Here is a 19484-nt window from a genome sequence, read left to right on the forward strand (position 1 = left end):
CAAAAAAAGGTGAAATAACTGAAAACATGTTTTATATTCTAGTTTCTTCAAAATAGCCACCCTTTGCTCTGATTACTGCTTTGCACACTCTTGGCATTCTCTGGATGAGCTTCAAGAGTTAGTCACCTGAAATGGTTTTCACTTCACAGGTGTACCTTATCAGGGTTAATTAGTGGAATTTCTTGCTTTATCAATGGGGTTGGGACCATCAGTTGTGTTGTGCAGAAGTCAGGTTACTACACAGCTGACAGCCCTATTGGACAACTGTTAAAATTCATATTATGGCAAGAACCAATCAGCTAACTAAAGAAAAACGAGTGGCCATCATTACTTTAAGAAATGAAGGTCAGTCAGTCCGGAAAATTGCAAAAACTTTAAATGTGTCCCCAAGTGGAGTCGCAAAAACCATCAAGCGCTACAACTAAACTGGCACACATGAGGACCGACCCAGGAAAGGAAGACCAAGAGTCACCTCTGCTTCTGAGGACAAGTTCATCCGAGTTACCAGCCTCAGAAATCGCAAGTTAACAGCAGCTCAGATCAGAGACCAGATAAATGCCACACAGAGTTCTAGCAGCAGACCCATCTCTAGAACAACTGTTAAGAGGAGACTGCGCCAATCAGGCCTTCATGGTCAAATAGCTGCTAGGAAACCACTGCTAAGGAGAGGCAACAAGCAGAAGAGATTTGTTTGGGCCAAGAAACACAAGGAATGGACATTAGACCAGTGGAAATCTGTGCTTTGGTCTGATGAGTCCAAATTTGAGATCTTTGGTTCCAACCGCCGTGTCTTTGTGAGACGCAGAAAAGGTGAACGGATGGATTCCACATGCCTGGTTCCCACTGTGAAGCATGGAGGAGGAGGTGTGATGGTGTGGGGGTGTTTTGCTGGTGACACTGTTGGGGATTTATTCAAAATTGAAGGCACACTGAACCAGCATGGCTACCACAGCATCCTGCAGCGACATGCCATCCCATCCGGTTTGCGTTTAGTTGGACGATCATATATTTTTCAACAGGACAATGACCCCAAACACACCTCCAGGCTGTGTAAGGGCTATCTGACCAAGAAGGAGAGTGATGGAGTGCTGCGGCAGATGACCTGGCCTCCACAGTCACCGGACCTGAACCCAATCGAGATGGTTTGGGGTGAGCTGGACCACAGAGTGAAGGCAAAGGGGCCAACAAGTGCTAAACACCTCTGGGAACTCCTTCAAGACTGTTGGAAAACCATTTCAGGTGACTACCTCTTGAAGCTCATCGAGAGAATGCCAAGAGTGTGCAAAGCAGTAATCAGAGCAAAGGGTGGCTATTTTGAAGAAACTAGAATAAAAACATGTTTTCAGTTATTTCACCTTTTTTTGTTAAGTACATAACTCCACATGTGTTCATTCATAGTTTTGATTCCTTCAGTTAGAATCTACAATGTAAATAGTCATGAAAATAAAGAAAACACATTGAATGAGAAGGTGTGTCCAAACTTTTGGTCTGTACTGTATGTCAGTTCCACATATTGGATGTTCACTGGACATTAATCATGAAATCAGCATCATAATCATCATCAAAAAAGCTGGGAGCTTTTGGTCATCTGCTGGCAAGAGCCACTTCCCATAGGATTTCATGTAACTATAGAACGTGGCAGCTGAGACACGGCCTAAAAGAGTAAAGCCGACTACCTGCTTGCATAAAAACCAACAGCAGTGAGTGACCGATTATCTTAGCTTAAACTGTCATATGTGTGCATTATATAGGTTGCTAACTTGAATGTTTTAGCTAGAGCACTGGCTGTCCAGATGTGCTCCACTGAGCAAATATATGTTTATTGAAGCCCCAGTGGTGGAGCACATGCTGATAACACTGTGTGGCATAAAAGAGAACATTCTAGCTGGATTTATGTTTTCTATAAAAAATTATCTATGCTAGTACAACTTCATGTGTCCAAATGACTAGGTCATTACAGAACTGTTTCAGGTCATTACAATGTTTTTCTTTTTTAGTGGTAAAAGAATGATGGGAAGTTTAAGGCAGTACTCCCACCCAGAATGAAAACAATAATTTCATGCCTGCTATATAAATATAAAACATACCCCAAACTCTCAAACACAGAGTTCATGCATGCACTCGCTGTTTCACACCTGCCATAGCCACATGCAAATATCAAATTCACACCTACACACACACTAACAAGCACACACACACATCTGATCTGACAGTCACACTTACAGATCCAGAAACACACACCAAAGCTATTTTCACACATGAACTCCACACAAAATGCAGAAGATCAGGTCCAGACTATAAGCAGAGTTGGTCTTTCACACATGTAACACACCCAAAGAGACTGTCTGTGTTAGATGTCTTCAAACCTAAAATACTCCACATTGTTTAGACGAGGGGTGGCACCTGGGATTTTGGGGACACTGCATTGTATAAAAGTGAAGTTGCTGAATATTTTTGTAGTGTCCATTTTCAGTGTTGCACTTCGTAGAGGGTCCCTGCACACTCACAGCCAGCTGTACATAGAGATCAATGTTAATTGTCCAGCTCAGAGGACAGCTCGCTTTGGTGAAAATTAGGTTGCAGCTCATTTGTCTACTTCACTATGGTAGGAAAGACACACTGTCTGTGTTAAAACAACGCTTCACTGATGAGCTATTGATCAGGGAAGTTTGAATCTGTTCAGATATTTACAGCTTCACCGAAATGCACCAGGGTAATGCACCAGAGGACAGGAGGTAGGACACACACTCCCTCGCTGTGAATGCTCCACATCTGTACCTGGTCTATTCACACATGGCTTTTGCACACTTAGTAGTTGGGAGCTGGAAAGATAAAGTGCGAAACAACTATTGGAGACATTTGTGTTTACATATTCAGCTCCTCCAGCTTATGTCTGCGTAACTTGCAGTGTCTCACAGTCACACACACACACACACACACACACACACACACACACACACACACACCAGACACCCTTAAATTAATTATGGCAATCTTTGACAATATCTTATCTCCACTTGTGGTGGTTCACTCACAAGGACCATCCTTACCTGCACCAGGAAGATGATAAGGAAGTAGAAATTGGCAATTCTCCTAAACTGTTCGAACAGATTCTTTGGCAGAAAGTTCCACACTGTATACTGTGGGGGAGACAAAAAAGAGAAGGAAGCAATTAACTGACAGAGAAAAGGAACCAAAAGGATCAACTACAGTGTGTGGAGGGTTTCTTTCATGCTACTCATCGCTGTGTAATTTTCCCATTCTGGCATGATGGTTTTTCACCTTATTTGAAGAAAAGGAGGTTGTAGAAAGGCACTGCAAAGGGAGAGGGATCATATGCAGTCAATATTCACTGTCTCTTGCATATGTGTAGTCTCCTTCGGGAAGGGGAGTAGAGAAGGGAGGCCAACTTCAATAGCTTGGTACCTCTCTGATCTGCTGATGGCCCAGGGAGCTGGCCCTTGGGGGCCCACAGGTATTCCATTGATTTGGATTAACGACTTATCTCCCTAATTTGGCCAGCACTGAATGGAGAGCCGATTATGTTATCAAGTTGGCAACAGATCTGTTAAAATGTTTGTTTTTTTTTTGTTGTTGTTGTTTTTTCTGTTCTTATGAGCAGTCATGACTGCTGATACTATAGCAGCTGAGGCGACACTTTTATCTACCAAAATCCCGGAGAGAAGGCGAAAAAATGCCCTGATGGTAAGTTTATGCCACACAGCAAACAGGGCAAACAACACAAGCAAAAACAAATGTACAGACACACAGACACACACACACACACACAGAGCACTAAGGCATTGGTTATCAAGAGGAGTATCTGCATGGGGAGAATGTTGAAATGCAGCCGTAGCAGAATGGCCCACCTCATTTTGCTGGAAAGAAAAAAGAGTGAGAATAATGAGAAAAGGGGGGTAGCAATGAGAGTAACTGTGTATGAGTGTGATGGTGTAGCTGTGAGTAGAGGCAGAGAGGGGAGGTGGAGATTGGTCGTTGGAGAGCGCAAAAGGAGCAGGATGATGGAGGGCAGCGGCATGGAGGAGCATAAACACTACAGCCGGGGTAATTAAAGACTGTTTACACTGACACACTGGCAGGAGCCAATTGATTGGCCTGTCCTCGCTGGGACCCTCTGCACCACTATAAATCCCACTGCCTTCCTCCTCTCACACTGTTTCATCCTCCCCATCACCTTCACCCCTCATATCCATAACCCAGCCAGCCGGCACCTGCCCAGGCCTGCAGCCCTCTGCTGACATGGGACTAAAGGGAGAGATTTAGGGGAGGGGGGCAGCTATCAGTGCCAGGGGGGAAAGATTGAATCGCCCACCCTGCCAGTACATTAATAGAAGCTATGTATTTCACTGCCAAAGACAGTGCTCTCCTGACAGACAAATAATGGCTTTCCATTGGGAGGGAAGACAAGCATGTGGAGAGGCAGTGGGAGGAGGAATAAAGAAAGGAGATGGTGTGTATTTAGGACCGTGTAGAGTTCAATTTGCATTTAAAGAGTTGGATAAGATGGAACAAACTGGGGATGGCTCTATACAAAAATTTGGTTGATCATTTGTTGGGTGCTATTTCGAAAATATATCAGTATTTAGTTGCATGACGTGACAGAAACTCATGATATTTACATTTACATGTCATTTACCATAGTTATGTTTCATAGCATGCTTCTGAAATTTTAGGGAAAATTACTGGTGGCGCGGCACTTCATTGAGTTTCTGATGCAACCTGAACCCTGTCAGTTTGGGCTTAGGCGGGCGTCTTCCTCTGCTACAGTCACGCTACCAGTGTGTGGGCCTGTGTGTGTGTGTGTGTGTGTGTGTGTGTGTGTTTGTGTCAGTTCAGAAGTGAAAAGAATGCTGACAAGGTCAAGAAAAAGCTTGACTCAGGGGAGACTTTGGTCAAGCAAGTGTTGGGGAAGTCAGAGTTTTGTGGATAGTCCTACAGACTTTCCAAAGGATGTATTTATGCATAAAATGTGTAATGTTGCTAAAGAAAGATGGCTGTAAAACAGGAACATTAACACAGTTGTGTTTCAGTAGAATAACACAGTCCAAGCTGATTTTTCTATGGGAAAATGGACATATCAATCTGGTGTTAGAATTACAAAATACAACTAAGAATTGGGCTTGAGCCAGTGTCATTATTTTGGGATATTTGCATGTTTGTTTGGCGTGCACTCTGCAACAGTCTAGTGTTTTTATGAATCTTATTAATTTAGAGCAAATATTTTAATATGTGTTCATTAAATTCAGTGATTATCTGAATATTAAAAGAGGTATACGAGATGGGAAATATAAGAAAGTAGGCTAAGGCAAATGAAAATTATACATAGAGCAGCTGAGAGAGAAATATTGGCAAACTTCACAATGGTATCTGATGAGAATTTAGGACCAGTAAATGTATGTGTTTCTTACCTTTGAGGACACAATCCTGTTATCACAGAACTTGGGTGGGATAAAAGCCTCAGTGGCAGGGCATGGCCGGTGACCAACATAGATAGTCCTACTGTCAACCCGTCTCTCATCACCACCAAGCTGGAGGATTGAAAAAGAGGAGAGAGGGATAGGTAGACAGACAAAGAGAGAGGAAAAAGATGAGGTCTTGGACCTATTCAAAACAGAAGGATTTGAGGTCTACATCAGCTTGGAGGCATCCTAATTTCATGAACAAACATAATATAACAGCAACAGAGGAAAGGTACATCACATCAAAAACCAAATAAATACATTAAAAAAAAGTATAGCTTTAAGCTAAATTAACATTTGTCCCACCATGTGAGGCATAGGGGCGCAGGGTAAATCAAAGAAAACAATGGAGCTGTTTTCATTGGTGCATTGTTATTTCAGGTGCAGCAAATCTGCTCTAATCATGAAGGATTTGTTGTGGCCTTTAAAATGTTCTGGTTTAATGAGGCCTAAATTCTGCCCACAGGTCAAGAATTAAACTATAAGAATTTCCAGTGAGGTGCAGAAAATTAGACAGACTCAAAAAGCGCTCCACTGGAAAACAAGCCAATGTGTTATAGAGGGGACAAAACAAAATATGACAAGGTTCAGTGGGCAAAAATGGTGAATTAGAAGGGACTACATCTTCATTTCTTCTCTCTCAGGTGGGCAGTCATTCACGATTCGCCAGTAATAAATTTGTGTTGCCAGGGAGGATAATGCTGAGCTTAAATTTACGGGTACGGTTATCCTCTCTTCACACTAATGGCAGGATGATAAACATTTGCATGCGCATATACACATTCAAACAAAGATCTAATTGTGTATCCGACACACGAAGGACGTCAGAGACTGGGGCAGCAGGCACAGGCACATACTGGTCTCCACTTGCCATGAAGCGGCCTGGACATTCCTCTGCCTTAAAAGATGAATATGGATAATCACAGAGCAAGGGGTTAGAAGCCAGGTCCTAGTTACGCCTTGGTTTGGGTTGATCTCCTTTCCTAATTCTCAAAACACATCGTACAGATGACAGCCCACAAAGAGAGGTGAGGAAACACAGACAATAATTCTGAGTCATTCATTGTGATGGGAGGCTTAACATTAAAGTTCACTGAACTCATTTCCCCCACTACTAACAAAAACACGGAAACACCCACCAATCTCTGTCATGGCGAAAGCACTGTTTCTCTGAGAAAACTGAGCCAGCACTAAACCTTCAGCAGCCTCAGTTTCCTCCTGACATCATCCCTCCTACACAACAGTCCTGGGGCTTTGGCTGGACAACCACGGGGTGAGACCATCATCATGATAACAACACAGCTAATATCCTTGATGGGTCAGAACTGCTACTTTCAGCTTCCCTTCCAATCTTATAGCCTACCACCTCTTGTGTGAAAGTAGACAGATAAGGGGAGCTATAACCTGCCTCCAGTCCTTTTAAGGGTACACCAGCGCTTGAAGTGCAAGTGTGTAAGCATCTCAGTGGTCAAGAGCACAGTAATGTAATTATAGCTGCACCCTTAAAGTCAACATGCTGAGTTATCTATAACAGAATCTCACTCAGTTGAGAGATTCAAGCAGTTGTTTCAATTTAAACAAAAAAATGTAAATTATCAAATGTTTAACGAATAAAGAAGCAAGTTTTAACAGCTTTGTTCAGCAAAAAACAAACAGAGCGTGTGTGCTGTCTCGTTACTATGTTTCATTATTCTGACAAAGGCACCATAGTAACAATACACTCTGTGTTGCCAAATTGGCACACAGGCCAATTTGAGTTGCAGGTAAAATTGCGAGCAATCAAGATCTGCAGCTGTATTAACAAATTTTTGAGATTTCAAAGGCTTATAATTATGATCATCATGAACACTACGGGTGTAATGATTCACTCAGTTCACCATTTGATTCAGGATACAAGCTTCATGATTCGATATACTCAAGATATTTCAAACAAAATTTGAATTAAATAAAAAATATGATTGAAAAGTATTCCTTTTTTAATTCTGGGACATAATTAATGCAAAAAAATGTTTTGTGTTCTTGTCTTCATAACATTAAAATTGTTTATTTAGAGGCCTGCTGTAGAGAACTGTACACTTGATTGTAAAACAAGATGTGCTGTAGCAGTTTTACTACATTTAAAAAAAAGTGTTATCTTAAATCACATGACTACTGACTACATGCCTACTTTTTCATTTCTAAAACTGATCTATAATATTTTATAGCTCTACAATATTATTTTTATTATAGATCAGTGTTTCGAAAAGCTGAGTCAAGATCCCGCTGAATACTGCAAAACTTAATTTAAAAGTTGAGTCAATCACATCAAAACATTATGTGTCAGGCTGTTTAACTATTTTAATGTTTTAATCTATTTTTACCCCCGCTTGTTGACAGAATATATCAGCCTCTGACACTTTTTACAGGGTTTTTCTCCTGCTGAGCAGAGGATGGCTCTCCCCCGTTCTGCCTGCAGACAAAAAAGGCGCCTCCTTCACCTGTTTCACCTGTTCTATGTTGCTTGTTAAACTGTTTGCAGGAGACATTCAAAATAGAGACTCTGTACTCCCCAAATACTGATTATGGCTTGTATCCATTAGTACAACTTACAGTGTATACTGTGTTGCCATTTGTTAGTTTTGTTAAAGACCTATGACGATGCACACTGCCAAATTTTTGCATCGTGCATTATTGCATTACAGTGCATTATTACACGCCAAATCCTTACAACTTATTATGATTGTTTTAACTATCATTAACATGGTCTATCAACACTAAAACTAAGGTTGGGCAATAAATTAATATTGTGAAATGACTTTTCAGATATTGTAATGTTGTTACATTAAGTATTGTCTTTTTCTGGTTTTAAAGGATGCTTCACAGTAGAAAGACAGAGAAAAGTAAAAGCTAAGATTAAAAAAAAAAAAAAAAACTAATAAAATTTAAAAACAAAAAAATATATTGCTGCTGTTTTGGTCTTTCAAGCCACTGGGAATCATGTGTGGGAGTTTTTCCTCTTTTGTTTTTGCCCATATGTACTGGCCATTTCTTTCAGCCTTATCAGCGTGGGCACAGAAGGTTTTTTTTCCAATTTTGTACAGTAAAAGAATGCAATTATCAAAACTTACTAGCCTGTTCTAGCTGGTTTATTATGTCTGCACCTGCTTAGTCAGTCTATCCACATTCCTGATGACTGTTTATCAAAAATCTGTTGTGTGTAAATACTTTGTGAAAGTCCCAAAGTGATCCCTTTAGTATTATCACAACATTAATATTGGAGTTTTCTGTCAAAAATGTTCTAATATTCAGTTTTGTCTATGTTGCTCAGCCATAACTGAAACTTGCGCCAAAGCATTTTCTGAATGACCAAAAGTCTAATTAAAAACAAATAAACCAATTTTTTAAAAATGAATTGTCGAATTGTTGTACTGAACGGCCTAATCTGATTTGAATGAAATATTTCTGAGTCAGGTACAGTCCTAGTAAATATTACTATGCTTAAATGAAACCTATGATATATAATATTTACACACCGATAGACCAGGTATGTCACATGGCCATTAGAACAACCCATTACACACACAGTGCTACAGTTACACTTGCTGTGCACTTTCACAAAATAGGCTATTATTATAAAGTCTGTCAATCAGTGATCAGATCGGTCACTGGCCAACTACTCTGATCAAGCTTTTTAAAAATTTATGCACACTTTCAGTTCCTCTCTCCTCCACCAGTCAACACCACCCTGCTCAAGTGACAGCCCCAAAGTACCAGCTCTTAAATGTAGTTGTATTCAAAGCTTAAGTAAGAGTTGTGCAACGATTACTGTGGCTGTAAATAATTAAAGCTACATAGCCAGGGGATCTGTTGGATCAGATACACAGGCTAATGTCGTGCAGGCCGTGGGACAAAACCCTGCTAGGTCTCAATGGATGGCTGATCCTGGACCAGTGCCAGATCGCTTGAATAAAGGCTACCTGGAGAGTGATCCATCTACAGCTTGTTTCTAGTGACAGGTTAGATCAAAGAACAGCCTCAAACATTTGGGAATCAAATTAATGAATACAGGGCACAAAAACATAGCCTACGTAACTCAAAGTTACGCAATCATGTGCCTCTGCGTAATCGTCTAATAACACAAACTGAAGACCAAAGTCCTTGTCTCAGTGAAATTCTGTCAGTTTCGTGTCTTCTGTCGAGTTCAGGCCGAGGAAGGGGAGCCAACAGGCAGCTTAGGTTACATAATGCTCCGTTATGCGTGAGCAGCAGTGTTCACACCTCAGTGTGACTGTCAAACCAACCATCCCCTTCCCACTCAACACAAACACTCTCCTCCGGCAGGACCATCCGGACGGGCCTGCCTGCCAGAAGATGAAGGCAGGGAGAGAAAAAAAGAGGAAGTACAACAGGATCCAAGGACATAAGCACATCCAGGTTTTCCATAATAAAAAAAAGGAAAAAAAAAAGGAAAAAAAAAAAAAAACAGGCACGCCAAGGAGCCAGAAGCCCAGAGCACGCCCACAGACAACCCTTTTTCATTTCTCTCAGATAGTTACCCTTAATCTACGCACTTTGAAAATGCATTCTAAATTTAATGGCAGACTTTCAGATTTGCAATAATGCAGACAATACATCCAAAATAACTGAAATAACATTAAGAAAAAATGAGGGAACAGAAAAAGCAATCATTATTTCAAAAGCCAACTCAGACAAAGCCAATTTCCCAGTACAAATAAGGAACAATTTACAAAACAAATTAGCCTTGAGTTATAGGATCCACAAAGGGCTTTGGCTTGGACTTCTGGGTGAGATGCCAGACAGTCAATAGCTTTAGAGAACTAGCATACACCAGTGCCAATCTTTCACCTGTGTCCATCTCTTTGGGAGTTATAATGCCTGAGAGCTTTGTTAAAGCAACTCAGCCTCAAGGACGCAGCCATACTAGGTAAACACTGGTTTTCATAGAGCCTGGGCCTGGTATTTTTACTCAGCAAACACAAAACCTACCACATAAGCAATCTCTGTTCCTTTGAAACAATTCACAAAAGAAACGCAAGCACTTTGGCACATATAACTCATGCTGAGAATGAGATTCTATATTAAAAGAGGAAGTGGTCCATGCCCCAGGGTGCTCAAGATAAGAGCAGAACTATTGAATGGTCATTGATTTAGTGGAGAATTCACTGTAAAATATAATGAGGGTCAAACCATGGGGCCAATTCATTTTTGAGCAGATACGTGATCGCAATGCTCATCTTCAAAACAGTGAGCTCAAGGCCAGAAAAGAAATGCTAATGTAAGGAAGAAGTTAAACTAATTGCATTATCTTTGCCTCATTGTCAAAGGGCATATGAAGCAATTTAAAGCCAATGATGTTGGAGAGTTAAGCAAAAGTGGCCTCCAGTCGAGTGCCAGTATGTCAATACCAAACTGTGGATTTGTGCTAGATGAAAATGCATTAGCTACAACATGCGGATGGGGATCAATAAAGCAAACATCCAATGCCCAATTGAGCAGAGATGCAATTGCTCAGTCGGAAATAAACGGTGCATTAGAGAATTGACTGAGCTTGAAACTTTACATTAGATTATGCTCTAAATGAAATTATACACACATTGTGAAATGAGCACAGGCTGGGACAGCAGGAAAAGGCACTCCATTGAGAGCAGAGGAAATGTAAGGCAGCATTCAGCCAGTGCCAAACTCTCAATGATGACTTTGGTCTGATGACATTGCGTCCTGTCACACCATCTCACTATTCAGCAACCTGTCCCATTTTGTCACAATCTCAACACTGGCTGAATTGATCTATAACAAACAAATAGTTGAACAGCCATACTCAGCTTCATGACCAACGCCTTTATCTTCCACGAATGTTCCCTAAGCTAGAATTTTTGATTTATCAATAACAGGCACAAAAAAATAGGGTCTTGTGTAAATAATGATGTGAAATTATTTGGCAACAGTTTTGATTTCATTGGGATTCTAATCTGAATTCAGAAAAAATGAATAATAATGATAATAATACTAATTTTGCTTTGTATGAACTCTTCCAAACAAGGGGCCCTATCTTGCGCCAGACTCCCTAAACCCGCTATTTGCGGATTTAGGATTTAGGAAGAGGCGTTCCCCCGTAAAAGTTGCTATCTTGTGCACCTCCCGCTATCCGCAAAACACCTCCGCTACCCGCTATATTATGGATAGGCGTGTTTTGGGCGTTACGCCAGTTAAACCAATCAGTGTGCCAGGTGCCATTGCCTTTAAGGGCAGGATGCGCTATCCTAAATCCTAAATCCTAAACCCGCGATGGAGAGAGGGAGGTAGCTTTTCTCAGGGGTTCTACTGAGGCTACAGCAAGGTGGCTATATACATATTATATATTATATTATAGGCGAGTTAATTCGGGAGATGGAGCCACATGTGTCCAAGTGGACGTGTCACAAGGTTGTACTGATTGAGTAAAATCCCCGGGTCACACACCACACACAAGAGGCAGAGGTGGAACTATGTGTAAACTAATTTATTGACAAGGTAGATTGGGCAAATAAAATATTAAAAATAAAAATATAGCACAGCTGCTGGCTTATGATAAAACAATAAAACGTGCTGGCGTAAGTGTCCAATTAAAACAGTCTTTCCTCTAAACAGTCTATATGAGTAATATACTCAGTCCATTCCGGCGGCGTCCCGGTATCAGTCCGACCGTGTGTGTGGCGAGGCTCCGTCGGGGTGCGCACTGAAGCCGCCTGGGCGCGCTCTCGTAACAGCCCAAACTTTAGGGATAGCGGATAGCGGGTGGTCAGGACCACCCGCTATCCGCTTTCCCTAAAGTGTGTGCGCAAGATAGCAACTTTAGGGATAGCGCATGAAACACACCCACGACGCACCTCCAGGCGCAAATGATGCAGTCGGCATAACGGAGAGCGGGTAGCGGGTGGCGCAAGATACCGTTTAGGGATAGCGGAAGTTCCTAAATCCGCAATTTGCGGGTAGCGGGTCGTGGCAGCGGATAGCGGGTGGCACAAGATAGAGCCCAAGGTGTGAATGTAGTCAGGTTTGTATTATGATTACAATCTTGATACATCTAGCTATAATGCATAGCCTACACCAGCAATGTAAAGAGAGGGGGAGAAAAACAAATAGAGATTTGAATAATTTGATATTAATGGAGCCACAGGAGATGCATGACAGCTTTTTAGGGAAAAACTGCAAACACACAACAATGTGAGTGCATCAAACCAGAAATCAACTTCACTTTGAAATAACCAAAATGTAACCATTGCCACTGGGTCTTTCCCATCCCACCAACTCCAACATTTGCACCAGTGTCTACAAATATCACCTGAGTAAATGAACCAGTTATATCTTCACACATAAATGTGAGGATATAATTGTAACATGATAATATGTTTTGCTTTCACACATTGTCGGCCCTTACATTCAGCAGTCCAGGTGATCATTTTGAAACAAGAAAAAATATTTTATTGCAATAAACAAAGTGGGATAGGGTAAAGAGTGTTATCTTCTGATTCCACAATTTGCCATTTTGAGTGTCCTTGTCCCTAGACAGAATTACTAAAGATAGCTTAGAGCAGTGTTTTTAAAGACTTGGCCAGGACCTACAGGTGAGTGGGCTGGTAAATTATTCAGGAGAAATGGTATCCAAAGCTACTGCCTATATTATGTTGTGACATCTTTGCCGAGTGCCTGCAAAGAAAGCTGGGCCAGCTAAAACATGATACACCAGTTGATTAGGATCCTTCTAAGGGGATTGCTGAATTGTCTTGCCCAGTAGCATGTCATATGAGCTTGGGGCCCGTTATGTCCTGTATTCAAAATGGAGGTTTGCAAAAAAATTACTCAAAACCACTGGCCAAAAGTAAAAACCACTGACATTACAATGAATCTAATTTGATGGACATGATCTTAAAGCACTTTAAAGTACCAGTACCATGTAGTCTCACCCCAGTGTGAACAGGAAAATATGCATCAGCAAAGTGTGAAAAACAGTACAGTGACACCCCTATATCTCCCTTTTTTCCCTTCCAGTTGACAGTCAGATGAAGCACTGCCTTTCTCAGAAGTTCATCACAGTTTAGAAATTTCTCAGTGCCAATTTAAAATACAATAAATGCATGTAGGCTAGGCTAGGCTTACTCCTTGAGCTGTGCAGGTGAGTACGGCACTGCAGCCACACTGCAACACAACCTGTCAAACATGACCTAACTATGAGCACAGCTGAACATCACTGCTGCAGCTTAGTGCAATGTAAACACCACTGACTCAACAGTACATGAGATGCAGAAGTTTTAACAGGTAGATAGGTATTGTACTATTTTGAATTTTATCTATTTCTAATTGCTCTTAATCCTGCCTCTGGTGTTTCCTCATTGTAAATTGATGAGATTTATCAGCGTTTCCTCCTTGTTTGTTTGTTTTTTTTTTTTTGTCTTTGGCAGGCGAGTGGGGGTTACTGTTTAAAGCACTTTGTGTTGCATGTATTTGTATGAAAAGTGGTATATAAATAAAGTCTGACTCATTGACTGACTGATTAATGATGACTGATGTTAATGACAGAAAAACATCGTTTAAAGGCCACCAAATTGACCAATACTGCTTCAGCCTGGATGAGGACTGTCAGCTGTGACAAAATGAATGCAGGTTATAGTGGTCAATAAGGAACAGAGCTTAATCTCCAATAAATAAAAATCAATATGGGTGTTCCTGATAATTGTCTGCAAGATTGCAAATCAGTATTGCCATTCTATTATGGCCTGTCTCAGGGATAATAATTTTTATTTGTGCTGGCCATTACAACTGCTCGGGACGCCAAAGTGAGTTTTGGTTGTGACGCTGCATCTCCAGTTATAAGGGTGCTAAGGATTAAGTGAAGCATGGATGAGGCAGTGTAAATGTATCTCAAAGATGGTGCTCATAGATGTTTCTTTGATGTCACTGACAAGTGACTTCATTTGACAAGTACCTCTGAGCAAACTCCAAAGAACAGTGATATTATGATTTATAGGCGAGTGGCTGCAGGTGCTTCAGTGACACAGTATTATTTTCCCTGACACAAATAAATTCTGTGACCAAACAAGCAGCGCATTGTCGATGCTGAGAGTTTTTCTTACAGCAGTGCTGAAGCAGATTGAAAAAATTAAGCCCTAAAGAATAAGGTAGGTTAGGCTTTGTTCTGAGCAGGGTCTGTTCTTTTGGTTTTGTAACTTCAGCACAAGGGACAAAAAAACAAAAAAAAAACAAAGCTCATTCAGTGCAGAATGCATGAGCTGTGTCATTAAGCCTCAAAAAAATCCACTTAGAAAATCTACTTAGACACATTTAATGAGGTGTGAGGGAGCTGTGTGCAGAGAGACCTATGCTTGTAGTTCTTTATGCTCTGCACGTGCCCCTAATAACAGTTGCACCAGACTTCACAGAGAGCAAGAAGACACACTCGTTACAAAGCCAAGGCTATATTCCCATTTGACCTTATCATGTGTTTCAAACGCTTCTCTGGGCAAAAAGAGCTGTATTAAGTATACTTCCTCATTCAGATGCACTGAAGTGGAAAGAGTAAGCCGCATGTGTGCATGCATGTGTTTGTGTGCCAGGCTAACCTCACACTCCCTTATCAATATTTAACTACTTGACTACATCCTGCTCAAACTGTGTCTTCTACACTATCAGATTATATGAAGTCCCTCCTAGCATCGCAGGTAATCACAGGTCAACCTTACCTGCCATTTAATGTACTGTGTAAGCTCTGGATGGGCAGTTTTTCCTCTCGTCACAAAAAGGATAACCCATACAAAGGAAAACCCCCGGAGGACAGAAGCAGTAGGGAAAAAACACAAGTAAAATAGGCAGGCAAATATCAAACGGAGGGGAAATCCAATGAGTCGACACATCTACAAGAGAGGGCTGCGGTGAAAAATTGCTAATAGTATTCTGAGAGCCATGGAATGAATAAATGAAAGAATATAAGCTACAGCAAAGGCCTTAACTCTTGGAAACTGCTTCGGGAAATGATGACAAGGATAGAAACAGCCCAACTGCAACATAAAGTTGTTATTAGTGCGACAGAGCTGAGTGATAAATGTTTCAACGTAAGGGGTAAGGCACACACACTGAGTCAATGCTGTCCGTCAATGCGGTACTCTACATCTCTCTTTCGCTCTTGCTTTTTCTCACTCTCTCTGGCCCATCTGCCAGTCCTTCTCCAGCTTGCTAGCTCTCTCTTTGAGGCTGTTCCCAGCCTCTACACTGGTATTAACATCCATCCTGAGAAATCCGAATACAAGCTGACACCTCTAAGTACAGGTGTAAACAGCAGCAATGCGTACTCAGTGTTTCCTGAGTGATCGGATCTCAGGACGCATTCGGAGGTGGTCTGGGACGCTTGTGTCCACATCGCAGTAGAGCTGTAAACAGACATTCTTATTATAAATCTCTCACTTTTGATTTTACATTCAACTGTTCTTTTTCTGTCTGCAATACGCAGACAGAAAAAGCTGCAGACAAGGTGGGTTTGCACAAACTACACTATGTCCTTTACAGACAAGATAGATAACACAGAGATTATCATCACTAACATCAAGCTGACATATTTTGTAATTACTGTGACTTTTAAAAAAGTATTCACTCCCTCGAGTTTTTGCACTCACACACTCTTGCACTACAAAATTAGTTCAAAATGTATTTTTATCAGAGTGGGTATAAAATCTGCACAAAGTGCTTTTTCTTATCAAAGTGGAATGGATATTCAGTGGATATTCTTATGAACAAATATGAAATTCAAATTATAGAAAAAGCTAGCAAGTAAAATTGATTACATTTATCCCCCTGAACCAAACTGTCTCACTAGAAAACATTTTATAAAATAAGTATTTTATAACATATTATTCATGCTTCATTTTTAGGTTAGAATGAGACAAATGAACACATTGCTTTTCAAAATGGCTTTGGTTTCGCTTTAGTCACTAGGTCTCATACCAACTTGCTTCAGACATCTTAAACAGATTTTGGGCTGTAGGGTGTGCCACAGAATTTTGGAGAAATGTGTCACTAATGAATGGTAATTGATTCCAGACTTCAGAAAACATCAACCATCACGGCCCCATTTTGGCAACTTTTATAAAAGCCAAAATAAACTGGAAGCATCATTTCACAATCCTGATGTGATGCCTGTATGAAATATACTGCAGGACAATTATTAATCAAAAGCACAGGCGCATGCAGTTCCACACTTCTACAGGTAACACTATCATATCATATTTTCTTCTGAGTAGCATAGATGATGTTCCATCGCCTGTTTTATCATTAGCTTCTTCTATTTTGAGACCACTTAATAACTACCCCCCAAAAAAGTACCCATATTTTGAATACATCTGAACTACTGCGTGCCAGTACCTAACCTGCTTAGTTTGATATTACTGTATTAGTTATGTGCATTATTTTGCTTCAAGATGACTGAATTGCTACCACCTAACCCACCTGAAAAACTATGAGAACATGAAGAAAACTTCAGCTGAAAAAGGAGAAGCTTGCTCAGTGAAGCATGCTCAGTTGGCTTCCCCTTGCTGCAGGTAAAAAAAAAAATATCCGGGCAATTAAAACATCCTTCATGGTTGAAAACACTGACATCTGAAACTTCCCCTGTACTTCTAGCTCAACACTATGGAAATTACAAAATACTGCTTTCACAACTAGGATCAAAGTTGACAAAGTGGGTACAACCAGTGTGAATGCCATTGGGCAAGAAAGAAAAAAAAATGTTGAAATATAGGCTACTGTTGCTCATTGCTGTTGCCAAAATGTTGCCCATGTATCACAGCTTAAAAGCTGACTTTGATAGTTAGGGTTTGGAGACTACGCCATAGAATGTGGCGAAAACACATTACAATTCAGTTAACAAACATACTATTACTCAAAATCACATTACTGAAGGAAATCAGAAAAAAAGCATTGTCCAGACCTAATTAATGAAAAGTAAGCCATTACCCCATAGTGAAACTATAACAGGAGTTACCTCCATCTTGAGTTCACCCACAATGGCCTATGGCATAGTATAAACACCCCATATCAGAGGCTCCCCTCTCCTCTGACCGCCGTTTGCACACTGTGATGAGCAGCCCCACAGTGTGACAATAGTCCAACTTGAATTGAGGGCTGATCCTAAGGAGCTGTTGTGGAAAGGCAAAGGCTCATTGTTCTAGTAGCATCCCTGCAGCTGTATAAGACACAGAGCGTACTGTACCATGGGCTGGTACTGGCCTACATTACGCTGAGTCCCTCGACACTGGGGAGGAGGGAAAAACTCATCTAGACCTCGCGTTGGGAACTATCTGCTGCCTCAATCATCTGGTCTACTCAAATAAGCTACTGGCAGATGTTGCTGCTGACTAGCAACATTGTTCTAAAACCAAAGACTATCCTGTGAAAGGATAAAGGTGGCCACAAGATAGAGTGCTTACATAATTTTCTGTCTGTGTAAGATGTGGATATAAATGAATGGCATCGCACAAATCTTTGACGGCAAAAATCCAAAAGGAGTGCGGACAAAGTCTAACTTAGGCGTTGCCTCAAATCAGAGTACAGGATGGAAATGAATGAGGGACATGAAAATGTTTACCGTCTCTGAAGAAGAAAGGCCCGCAGACATAAAAACAGGAAATGTGTAAGCACTTAACACAATGCTGACCAAGGTCTGTGGGCAACACTGTTTGAGGAAAAAAACTTCACACAGATCAAATAAAACACAAAAATGCAGGCTAGCCATCACAGAACTGGGTACAAGTTTTATATTCAACAGAAACGTCATTCTGTTGGTGGTTTATGGTTTCTAAGCATTCATTTACAGAGGCTTTCTTTTTAGTTTCACAAGCATGTTACTTCACCTCCCCCAGCTTGATGTTAAGTGCACAGACCTATGGTCCTGTAGGCCAGTCGGCTCACTAAGCACTGGAGAGAATGACATGAATGAATTATTTTCTAGAGGTCTTAGGGAGAAAATCTCCACACTTCATATTTAAAGAGCAGGAAAAGTGAGCATATTCCAAGCTGCACCAGAGTTACACTTTAATCTATAATTAAAGAGAATTTAAAGTAGTGTGGCCATAAATGGGGTATGGTTTTCCCAGCCAAGTGCACACACTCTGAATGACAGGAGGGGGGTTTGTGTTTGTGAGGGTTTGTGGGGGTCGGGCTGATTGGACCACCTTATGGCACCAGATCCAGTTACCTAGACGAGGGTGTTTGATGAATTTGCTGTCTGCATATTCTCGATTGCATGTAGTATATGGGCTAAAACTAAACTGCTCAACAGCATGATGGCTTTCATCCCACCACCATGTCTGGCAGTGAGATCCATCCAATAGTGAGGAATAAGCATTTGCATCCTAATGCTGACGAGCTTTAAAAATCTCCATCTCAGCTGCAGCCCTTCTGATGACATTATCTTTTATAATGCACCAAGCTACATTGACTGTAATTGCTATTCAATTAATTATCTTCAGACACTGCATAGGAGGGGAACAAGCCTAATGACTAAAATAAATGTGGCTCCTTCCTTTCCCTGTGCTCAGGCTATGCATGGTTTGGGTAGTTCCTCACCATGTCTTTCCACCCAGCCAATCGTGACCACATTTAAAAGACTCATTTTTCTCCCAGTGGTTGAGTGATACTGCCTGCCTATCTGGGAGTTTCTGTGAAGGGAATCATTGTAGCTGTTGTTTAACCTGTATGTGAAACCTGTGTGTGTAGGGTGGGGTGGGGTGGGGGGTGGGTGTAGGGCCTTCAGAGCATTCCTGTGTGTCACCAAGCTCTTGTTAAATCTTCATATGTAGGGTGCAGTTCCTCTTCTGTGTGTCAGCAAGTATCATGTCATGGGGCAAAAAGTGACAATGGGGGAAAAAAGGGGATGATGAAACACTGGAGATGCGGGCTTCTCTCCTTCCTCCCTCTCTGTTCATTCGCTCTCTCCTGGCTAAGACACAGACGGAGACAAACATAGACAAAAAAAAATCC

The 19484-nt window shown here is 41.2% G+C and overlaps 1 protein-coding gene across 6 annotated transcripts in view; it reads right to left on the reverse strand.

Annotated features, from left to right (window-relative positions):
* The window catches only part of atp11c (ATPase phospholipid transporting 11C (ATP11C blood group)), a 58444-nt gene that overhangs the window by 32846 nt on the left and 6114 nt on the right, over positions 1–19484 (reverse strand). For all 6 annotated transcript variants that reach the window (XM_030061749.1, XM_030061747.1, XM_030061748.1 and 3 more), the window contains exons 2-3: positions 5430–5549; positions 3051–3140 (exon numbers count right to left, since the gene is read on the reverse strand). In XM_030061749.1, the coding sequence (XP_029917609.1) occupies positions 3051–3140; positions 5430–5549 (210 nt within the window). The remainder of the gene's footprint in view (positions 1–3050; positions 3141–5429; positions 5550–19484) is intronic.

This window comes from Myripristis murdjan, chromosome 10 (assembly GCF_902150065.1).
Source record: "Myripristis murdjan chromosome 10, fMyrMur1.1, whole genome shotgun sequence".
NCBI classification, from domain to species: domain Eukaryota; kingdom Metazoa; phylum Chordata; class Actinopteri; order Holocentriformes; family Holocentridae; genus Myripristis; species Myripristis murdjan.